General features: G+C 39.9%; 1 protein-coding gene across 1 annotated transcript; it reads left to right on the forward strand.

Moving 5' to 3' along the window:
- Positions 1-3420: 3420 nt before the first annotated feature.
- Positions 3421-7045, forward strand: LOC121943525 (4F2 cell-surface antigen heavy chain). Its single transcript, XM_042487054.1, has 10 exons — positions 3421-3554; positions 3704-4091; positions 5125-5289; positions 5371-5471; positions 5565-5642; positions 5721-5776; positions 5859-6054; positions 6155-6256; positions 6341-6403; positions 6529-7045. Exons 1-10 carry the CDS (start codon positions 3450-3452, stop codon positions 6928-6930), a joined length of 1656 nt encoding a protein of 551 aa, XP_042342988.1. The 5' UTR covers positions 3421-3449; the 3' UTR covers positions 6931-7045.
- Positions 7046-11071: the final 4026 nt, after the last annotated feature.

The raw sequence follows: 11071 nt of genomic DNA on the forward strand, positions 1-11071 counted from the left end.
ATATAATAGATACATTATCTGCACATGCCAGAGGCTTAAGGCAGCTCATTTTACATGACTGTGTGGCTATAACTGTAACAACCTGTGTGTGCCGAAAACAACTGATATGACACTCCTTACTGTAAAGCAAGTATTCACACAAAAATAAACAAAATAGCATTTCACTCTCTAATGTGTGCACCACACGTAAGCTACGTGTGTGAGAGTCTCATGATGGAACGCAGTATGTCTAAGTAAATAATCAATTTGCACGATGCTGCCAGGGAGCAAGGGTGACATGGATATCAATAGCTTGTTATAGCAAAAACATAAACGTATACCATAAGAGAAGAAAGCCAGAGGGAGAGACGCAAAGGGAGAAAGATCACAGGAGAAAGAGATGGGGAGGGGGGGGCACACGTGTAGAGGAGATGTTCCCAGGAATTAGCACACATACCTCATTAAATGTGGCCCCCTGTGGCTCTTTAGAGAGGATGTGTGATGTGTGATGTCACTGTGTGATCTGAAAGTTGTTCTCTTGCAGGAAACAGATTTGCACACTGATACTCAGTGCTCAATTTACCTGGAGGTCACTTTTGCAACTTTTGTCAAGGGCCAGTCAATAAACCACCAATAATCATCAATGATTTGCATGTTCTTAGCCTTTTAACGGTCCCTCTCTTTACTAATGTTTGCCAAGTGGCAAATCCAGTCGCAACAGCCCTCACAGGTCAGGCATACACACGGGTGTTTCGAGAATTTGAAAATATTCAGGGCCTCTGTTGGGGGGGTTAGAGGGATCGTCCCCAAGTACTTTCTGTAAACAAGCTCCATTTTTAATTTTTTTTATTGCACTTTGGCCCTTTATTCAAAATACAGAGAAAAAAATCCCAGTGTGACTGATTTATTCTTGAATCAGAAAATGGCTGGCGGGCCACACAGCACCCTATCATAGGCCAGATTTGGCCAGTAGGGCTTAAGTTGAGTATCACTGATAGAGTATGTTCAATTACTACAAAGTTAAAATTATAGATATATACTATCAAATAATATATGAGGCAAGCAGTACATGATCAGTGTTTTGACACATTTTTTCATTTAACAATATTATATTGTGTGATAGCTAGACTCATTTACTTTTTAACATATGATAAGATTTGCAGTTGTTTAAGAGGCCAACTATTATCTATTAATCTGTTGATCAATCCATTAATTAACGTTATTGTCCACAAAATTTCAGAAAACAGTGAAAAAAAGCCTCAAATCACAAGGTGACATCTTTAGATTGTTTCTTTGTCCAACCAATAGTCTAGTCTACAACACTGTTTAGTTATCAAACCAAATAAAATAATAAAAGAGATAAACATTTTAGAAAGCAGGAACCAGCAAATGTTTGGCATTTTTCACTTGAAAATGATTGATTCATTGATTATCTAAATAGATGGACATCAACTTTCTATCAATAGTTTCAGCTATCATTTGGGGGATTTCCTGTTGTTCCTGTGCACACAAAAAGAAATATAACATCAGATTAATGTTAAGATCTCTCATTGTATGGCAAAGTCTCAGAATTAAAAAGCTTTGAATTTACAACCCTGCATTTCATTCAGACACCCAAACCCGAATAAAAGTGTGTTGGACATTTAGCAAACAGACTGAAAACCTTACAGGAGATAAAAAAAAACCAAAACATACCACTATTTCTCCCTTACCCATCTACAGTATCAATACTCCAAAAAATAAAGGCAAGGTGGTTCAAGTCAAAGTCTAAAGTAACACATGAGGGACTTTAGGGGGCTCTCTTTGACAGTCATGGGTTCTTCAGAATGTGTTGCGAGGGTGTGGTGAGGCTCAGCACCTCTGTATGAATTAACAGAGCGAAGTGTTTATTGGACAGTGTGCTTCTCACCTCCTCACTCCAGACAAGACAGATCAGTCAAATATTCAACTCAGAACGACACTGCTCGGCTGGGAACTGGACAAAGACAAAGACGAAGAGGTGGGAAAGAAGGAAAGGACCTCAAACCTCAGACAGACAACGTAAGTAATGACTGTGATTAATGTCGGGCAGTTTTTAAGCAACATGGGAACAAAGTGGGGTTTGAACCTGACCTGCTCATCTGGAGCCTTTTTATGGAGCAAAGACTGGTGAACTAAGCAGCTGTTTAAAGCATGATGGCCACAAGAGGGCCCCTAAACCAGCAACTGTTGTCAGGTGAAGCTTCTCTCCACAAAATGTCAACATTTCATAGGAACTAACAGAAATGTTGTTGCATATTTGTCCAAAGAGGTTTCAGGGGTTTTTATTTGCCTAGATTTCAAATGTTCTGTCTAGACTTTATTTCACCAGGACAACACCTCACTGACATTAAATTGAAACAAAATAAATATATAAGCAGATGTGTAATACATAAAGAAACATCCATAAACTAGAAAAGCGGACTCAGCAGAGTGCAAATCTACAGCAGGCTGCCGTCCGACTTCATTCTGGCCACTCTCTCTCCTGGCTCCCTTACAGGTAGCAAATATGGGGGCTAATTCATGTCGTATTTTGCCTAACTTTAGTGGGTCGGGTTTGGAATTAATCTGCAGATGCTCCAGTTCAAATAAGACCAACTTTTTTTAATGGTTTTTTGAGCCACAACAAAGGCGAAAATCTGGCCTGCAACAGATGAGGTGAGGCTTTTTTTAGCCAAAATGAATGCGGAAATTTTAACTTTGTCGATCACTTGCTGCCCTTACCAGTTGGTTAAGAAAACTGAGAAGTCACAATTATTGATGACATAAAAAATTCGATAAAAATGTATTTTTTAATAATTGGGAATCGTTGCAACTGCAAGAGGTCATTGAGCATACAACCAGTAATGTGCACACAAAATAGTAGGGTGATTGGTCCAGTAGTTTGTGAAAGTGGCTAATGCCTGGCGGTGATAATTGTCCATCAAAATACTGGTAAGCATGAGAATCTGGGAAGAGATATAAGATTGTTCTGTTTTCATGTATCTATATTAGTAAAGTTGAATCTCATTCTGTTTTTTCAATGATGTTATAAGACGTAAGTAGTTAATATGTGATGTTTAAATTGATTTATGTATGTATGCATCTGTGTAGGGACACTAAAATGCTTGGGTAGGCTTCTAGACAACTTAAAGTTGCCCATGTGTTTGTGAAAGTGTTTTTGTTATCACTTCCATAGACCCTCAATGTAAACCATCTGATTAACAAAACCAACTATCTGTGTTGTGTGTTAAATGTAATCTAAATATTTGGTTGAAGCCACATTAGCCTATGAGATTATATTAGTAAAACGGTCCTAGAGTTAAGATTCAGATGTCATCTTACTCTTAATTGGCCAATCAGACGTCTGCCTGTCAGCTGACCTGTAGCATATAAGCAGTTAATATAATTCATTGAAACAGCTGTGTAAAACAGGCAGGGGAAGGTTGGGGTGCAGGCGGTGGCACAGCTGCATGCTGTGTGTGTTTGCACTTAAGAGTAGAAACGTTGAATCCTGCTGCACCTGCAGTCCTCCTGTGGTTCACATGGAGCCATCTGATAAAGAGCCAGCTGACGAGGTACGCACAGATCATACAAACACATCAAACCAAAAGTTGAGCCCAGCAGCAGTTGAATAACTCCAGTCTGCCACAACTGAAGTGTCTGCATGTTTGTTTATCCACAAGGGAATTAAACTTTCATCTAACTCTATGTCACCCACCTGCAGCCGGACAGGATGCCTCTGAACGCAGGAGGAGACACCGGGTACGGCAGCGTGGCGGGCTCCGGGCTGTCGGGCAGTGTGGGGGCCTCGGAGTCGGCCCCGCTCCTCATACCGGAGCCTGAACCGGAGCTTTTCCAGCGGTGGCAGCCACTGAGTAAAGAGGAGCTGGAGGTGGCAGCGGGGGGTCCGGGCTGGAGGAAGGTGCGCTGTTACCTGGTGCTGGTGTTCTGGCTGGCCTGGCTGGCCATGCTCGCAATCTCCATCGCCATCATCGCGGTAAGCCCCCGGCCGGTTGAAACACCGCTGAAGTGGTGGCAGAAGACGCTGTTTTATCAGCTGGAGCCCGAACTGCTGCCCGAGAGGCAGGCCGAGGGGTCAGAGGGACTCAAAGGTGAGGAAATACAGATCTCCTTAGAGAAACCTGACTATCTGACTATGGGCGGGGTAGGAGGTGGAGTCTTTGGGGACTACAGCCCTAAATTAAACTTGCATCCCTTCCTCTTTGGATTTTATTGCTTGACTTTTGGCCCTTTAAAGGTATTTAAACATGTAAAAGGGGCTGGCTTCTCTACTATACTATATATGCTATAACTATATGTGGCCGCCAAAGTTTTTCACACTTCACTCTCACTAAACAGCGTTGGCTTCAAAGCAATAATATTGTGGCCCATCACTACATGCTTGCAACTAATTTTGAAAAGATATTAAAAGAGCACTGATTTGAAGTGTAAGAAGATTTTTTGATCCCACCCAGAATAACTAAAAGATGTTAAACAGAAACTGTCGCATTCCAATGTGCAAAATCTCATTTGGACAATCAGCCTTTTCTGTTACTGGAGCAAAACTTTGGAAAAGTCTACCCACTGAGCGAAAAAGGCAAAACAGTTTTATTGCTTTTGACAAAGGTATGAAGTCATTGCTGAAGGAGAAACTCATGTATGTTTAGTCTCCTCACACAGCCTTTTATATTTGTATTTTATCTACGACTTGTATTTGTAATGACCTATATTTCTTTTATTTTTATTTTATTCTTCTTTTTTCTCTGTTTTTTAATTTGTAATTTCTAAAAGCCTCCCATGGACAGGTGTTGCAAATGAGCATTTTGCTATAAATACTCAAAGCAGTGCATCTGGGACATGTGCATGTCTGAGTGTTACACCACCAATGTTACTGTATGTCCATGTCAAATAAACAAATAAATGAATAAAGAAAGAAAGAACAAGTTATATATTGCAGATGAGTAACCATAAAAAAACTACATATATTATGAATATCTATTATATACAACATGAAACTTGCACAAAAAACATGTATAAACAAAACAGAAATGGTAGCTACACATTGTATTGAGACAAAAAGTGAGGATGTTTAACAGAATGGCTTTGTGTTTAAATGCCAAGTCTAATGTTTAATCTCTCTTACAGCACTGTGTGAGGAGCTTCCCTACCTCAGGTCCCTGGGCATCGGAGCTCTAATCCTGGAGGGTCTGTTTGACAAGAAGGCGTCTCCTTTGAAACTGAATGCGACTGGTGAAAGGTTTGGGACTTTGCCTCAGATCCAGCATCTGCTCGCTGAGAGTACCAAAGCTGGTGAGTGAATGATGTCTTTCTTTTTTTTTTAAACCAGCCTGCATTGGTAAGACTGTGATGAGCTCTTTATTGGTGCTGCAGGTCTAAAGGTGGTGTTGGACGTCTGTGAACTGGATCTGTTGGGACCTGAGGAGGTAGCAGGAAGTGCAGATGTGACACCAAACCTCTCAGCCACAGAACATGTAAAAACTACTGTCTGCTTATGCTGCTTAATCCTGTTAAATTCTCAGTGATGCTAGTTTTTTTTAAAAAACATGACGATACTTTGTCCACAGTATGCGCTCCGATTCTGGCTGGAGCAGGGTGCGGCAGGCTTTGTAATCTGTGACACAGATGCAGCTTATTCAGAAAAGGTAAAATGATGTTCACATACATGTTTTGTATTCTGTCATTCAAGGAAACTCACCTCCAGTAAAATATTTACATTTCAGACTCTGCTGGAGTGGAAAGGCGTCTTCAAAGACTTCAGCAGTGAGGAAGAGGAAAGGTATTGTTAAACATGCAGCACATGAATGTCTTTCATTATAAAATGATGCTTTAAAAGTGTGCCTGTTTGTGTGTTTCTTCAGGATTGTGGTAGTCAAACAGACGAGAGACATTTTGCCACCTCTTGAAAACTCCAGCCAGAGAAACAGTACCCTGGTGGATGTGGTCATGAGGTCAATTCTGCCACCTTCACAATACCCTTTGTCTGCCAAGGAGGTTGCTGATGCCATTGAGACACACCTGCAAAGAGAAGATGAAGATATATGGCCTGGCTGGACAGTAAGACATGCATGTGCAATGTCAATAATCAGAATAGCTGGAACTGATTAATCATTTCAACTTAATCCCAATGAGATGAATAATTCACTATATTCTGCAGGTTGGGGGTAAAGCATCCCCTGACTTGAAGAACTTACTGCTGGTGTTGACGATGACTCTGCCAGGATCACCTGCAGTGCAGTATGATGAAGATATCGACCAGGTGAGGTCCCACCTTAAACTTGGAGTCTATAAATGATCCATTTTTGAAGTTCAGATTGTCAAGGAAAACATTTCTGTCTTACAGATTGTGTCTGTGAAAGACAGTTCATCACATGAAGACACGGATGAAACATCAGACACCCAGGCAGTGAGTAATCAAGCCAGCTGTACCCCTAGAAATGACTAAACTAGTCAGTTTCAGTCACATACAGCTGTAGTTAAAGACACAAAGCAGTAGTTGCGTATTTTAATGTTTCTACATCCCTTCCTCAGGACAAAGAGAAGAGGAGGCGTTCAGCTGTAGCTCTTTTCACCTCCCTCAGTCACTCCAGAGCCAGAGAAGAAGCTCTTCTGTTCGGCAGTTTCACTTTTCTTCCCTTCAATTCTTCCACCAATTCCTCTTCCTCCTCCAACTCCACTCTGCCCTCTCATTCATCTCCACCCATCCTGGCCTTCTTGCGTTCCTGGGGTTGTGTCCACTTCCTCATCTTGCTGAACGTCGGCCCTGAGCCTCACGCCCTGGATCCTGCCTGGGCCCCGAGCTTGCCCAAAGCTGGAGTGTTTGTGACCAACACAGGAATGGACCGCCTGGGGTCGACAACTCTAGACGCGCTGGTGCTGCGGCCTCAAGAAGCTATCGTCATCAAACTGTTTGAGGCAGGAAGCTACTCGTAGAGCGTCTCCAGGGTCAGTTGTGAGAAGTTATTTCCTGTCAGAATGATGCAATTGTTTTTAAAGATGTGGTTGGTTTGTGCTCAAAGGCCACTGACAATAAAATAATACTGTGTTCTTTGTGGCATCATTTTTTGTCAGGATTGGAGACCGTCTGTTGATCGGTGAACGCACTGAGCATGTTTTATTCATAGAAACATAACTTCAGTTTGCTGAGAAAACCAGTTGAAACTACTGATGAGGGTTTTTAAAAGTGTGTTTTTAATGCAACACTTTTGTTGTCACTCCAGCAACATCAGTGGCATTGTTTTGTGATCAAATGGGACATTAAGAGTGTCCTATAATTGTGACCATCCCAAGACAAACCTGTGTAGTAACGATTAATCAGCATCTTAATAAGCCACACCTGTCAGGTGGATGGATTAACCAAAAACCAAAATTTGAGAAGAAAATCTATTGAGTGCAAAAGTCTTACAACCTAAAAACTGTGAAAAATGGAAGCAAAAACAAAACTGTTGTGTTTAAGTGTTTAGTTGAGTATAAAAATGATCATTTTGGGGGTGAAGTATTCATTTAATATTCTTCCCTGTTGTAAGTAATATAAAAACAAAATAACATTTTTTTTTAATCAAATAAAATATTTGACATGCCATGGAATATTCCTCTGAGGTAATTCCTATGAACATGAACAAATCCCTCTGCATTTGGTGTTGCAATAAATTAGCCACATCCTAATTACTCCAGTATGCGAATTCTCATTCTTTCAAACCCCTGTGTGTTTTGTTGAGCAAGTCATGTCTGGGAAGCAAATGGTATTTTGCAACTGCTTTGATTTACATAATACTTAGTTAATCTTTTTTCATCACTATACACACGAATAGTTCCCAGAGGAGAAAAAATTGCTTGGAAATGCTTGTCTAGTTGTGGAAGTGTACACTTGTTAACCACATAGTGGTGCTGCAGTGCCAGCCAACGCTCTGCTGCTCTTCTAACTCTTCATGAAGTCAGTGTTCAGATAAATCATTTGTTTCTAAAGATGGCAAAGCAATATTAATACATAAAAATGAGACTGTTTGGATAATAAGCTGTCATCATTCAGCTCTTACAGTATTGTTAATGTAGCATGTCATTTTTATGTGAACGAGCCCTCCTTATTTTTGCAGTGCCAAATGTAAATATTTATCTATCAGTATTAACACTTTATATTACTCTGAATCACACGTCTGCGACCATCTGTAAACACATCAAATTTTAGCAATTACACCCTTTCATGTCTGAAGAACCTTAAGAAATGATCCATCACTTTACAGTTGCTTAAAGTTGCTTTACTTTACGTGTGCTTTCCTCAGGTCGAATCATGACTTCTAATTGCTACATGGTTAATCATTTCATAACACAAGTAGAATTAACTTCTCAAGCAAGTCAAGTTGCAGTTACAGTTTACATTCATGTCTGTGAAAACATGGATGCTTCACTCACAACTTCAATCTGCCGGTGCAGAATATCGATATAATCAGCACAGTTTCAAGGTGGACACCCATGATTAGTGTCACCAGTTCAGTATCTGGCCAAATGTCTCTCCAACTGTTCCTGAAATACGATGTTAAGTAATGGCCAGAAAAGTGTTTTTGCAGAATGTTATAATGTCCAGGTAACCCTGACCTTTGGCCACCAAATTCTTATAAGTTCACATTAATGCCAAATTTGAGGAAAATCCTTTAAGGCCTTCTTCAGATATTATATTCACAAGAATGAGATGGACACAAGTGATCTTTGACCACTAAATTCAAATCAGTTCATGGTTACGTCAGGTGAACGTTTTTTCCAAATTTGAAGAAATTCTCTCAAGACGCTCTGGAGATATTGCATTCACAAGAATGTGACAGATGGACAGAAAACCCAGAACAAAATACTGCCTATCGCCGGAACAGAAACATAAAAATATCCTGCCCACAAAAAAAGATCTTCAGACAATGCCCTCTGAAATTTTGAGATAAAGTTTTTCCATAATGGACAACAGAAAAATAAAAACAGAGTTTAACAGGAACCTGAATATCAGAGTCTCATTTATGGGAAAATGTCATTTCTAAAGTCAGTCAATTATGAGACATACTGACTTTCCATTTTGACAACTTTCACTTCCAAGTGAACTTGATGTACTGGAACATATTTTGCTTGTCACGAAACTTGATGTTTCATTTTTAATTGTTTCATACAGTAAGAGGTGCTTTCAAAATGGTTGGAGTCTAACAACCGGAGCTCTGTATGTCAGATAAATGTTCCACTGCAGTCAAGGTTGATGTTAGGAGTTGTAACCAGACAAAAACAAATGATTGTCTGAACTTAAACAATCACCTTCTGTTTATCTTGTCACTGCCTCCATTTCATATACACAGCATACATGCTCAGGTCTCATGACAGTGAAGAACTATACATGGAGTGAGATAGAGAGCAGTGTGTATTTTTTTTAAACACAGGACTGTTTAACATCACAAAATCAGCATAAACATTTCTCTTTGGGAACATACACAGACAGAGTGTTTTTTTCTATCAACATTTAATTCACATGAACAAGATGTGTACCATACAATGAATACTTAAAAAAAAACTTGTGTTCTCTCATTAATTTTAATGGATGTACAACTGAAATACCCCCCCAAAGACCGCATGTATATGGGGTAATGTGTCTGTATCTGTGGTTATGCATGAAGAAGAATTTCAGCAAAAAAGTGAACGTGCATCACCCCCCCCCCCCCCATAGTATAAACCAAATCAGCACAATCGTAAGGATACACACTACAGCACAGTGAAAAGACATAAATACATCACATTTAAATGCAGTCACAACAACAAGAAAAAAAAACTAAATCTCACAGTGCGTTTTGCAGCAGCAGAGTTCAACATTCATGGACAATCTTCATAGGTAGCTTAGAAATCAGCCAGAATCAGAAGGAGGGGTGGAAGCAAACGTTCATGCAATACAAAGATATTATCGGATATTATAATCGGGAAGTTATAATGTCTTTATTATTATTATTACAATAAAAAATTACTTCCTTCCTTTTCTTCATTAGTATATTTCTTTGCTGTTGTTTTGTTTTTGTAATTGACTTAATGTCTTTGGAGATGAGGGTCACTGATCAATGACATCTCTAGTATAAATACAGATTGTATGAATGAATGATTTATCAGCCTAAATTGAAATAGACTATTTTTACTTTTAATTTATAGCAATATAGAAATACTAGAGTGCTTTTTAAATGTTTTACAACAGGTTGCTCCATTTTGAACTGACTACAACAGACAAGATTTTAATCTATTAATGCATCTTGCAAATAGTAGCCTACTAGCAGTCTGTTCAGATATAACAGTGCTGCCCTGAGTCAGACAAGCTCTTTCTAAGGAGCAAGACACATTTCTAAGACCATTTTCACAGGTACAATATAGCCTAAATGCAATACAGCTGAGGTCATTCTAAGGTCAAGATGTAAATGATCCAAAGTCAAGATTTGTCTTTCAGAGAAATTTTTTTTAGGTGCTCTAGAGATGCCTGCCTGCCAGCCTGTCAGTTCACTACTTTGGTCAAACTGGAAATATCTCAACTACTGCTGGATGTTTGGCCATTAAATCATGCACAGGAAGCCCCATGACTCTTGTAAAACCCATGACTCCTGAGGTCAACACATTTGGATTAATCACAGCTGTCTTCGGTGTTGACTTTTTCATTGAGGGCAATCCTCAGTTCAAATTTTAATTTCTTCTTTGTCTCTGTTCAGCGTGTATAGTTGTCTGTCTATATGTGTCAGCCCGGCGATAGTCTGGCGACCTGCCCAGGGTGTACCGCACCTTCCGCCCAATGACAGCTAGGATTGGCTCCAGCCCCCCGCGACCCTTACGAGGACAAGCGGTTACAGAAAATGACTGTGACTGACTGACTATGTCTCCGTTCAGGACAAAATACCTGCAAAACAGGAATACTGCAAACTAAATCAGCTTCAGCTATTCTTTGTATTTAGTGCTATTTTTCAAATATTTGCGGGGAAATGGGACTTTCAGACCAACCGAACTGCAGTGCTGCACCAACCTGGTTGAACTTTTGGCAACAGTGTCTCAAGCTCACAGGCGTTGGCTGTGACTGTACTTG

Source organism: Plectropomus leopardus, chromosome 5 (assembly GCF_008729295.1).
Source record: "Plectropomus leopardus isolate mb chromosome 5, YSFRI_Pleo_2.0, whole genome shotgun sequence".
Classification (NCBI taxonomy): Eukaryota; Metazoa; Chordata; class Actinopteri; order Perciformes; family Serranidae; genus Plectropomus; species Plectropomus leopardus.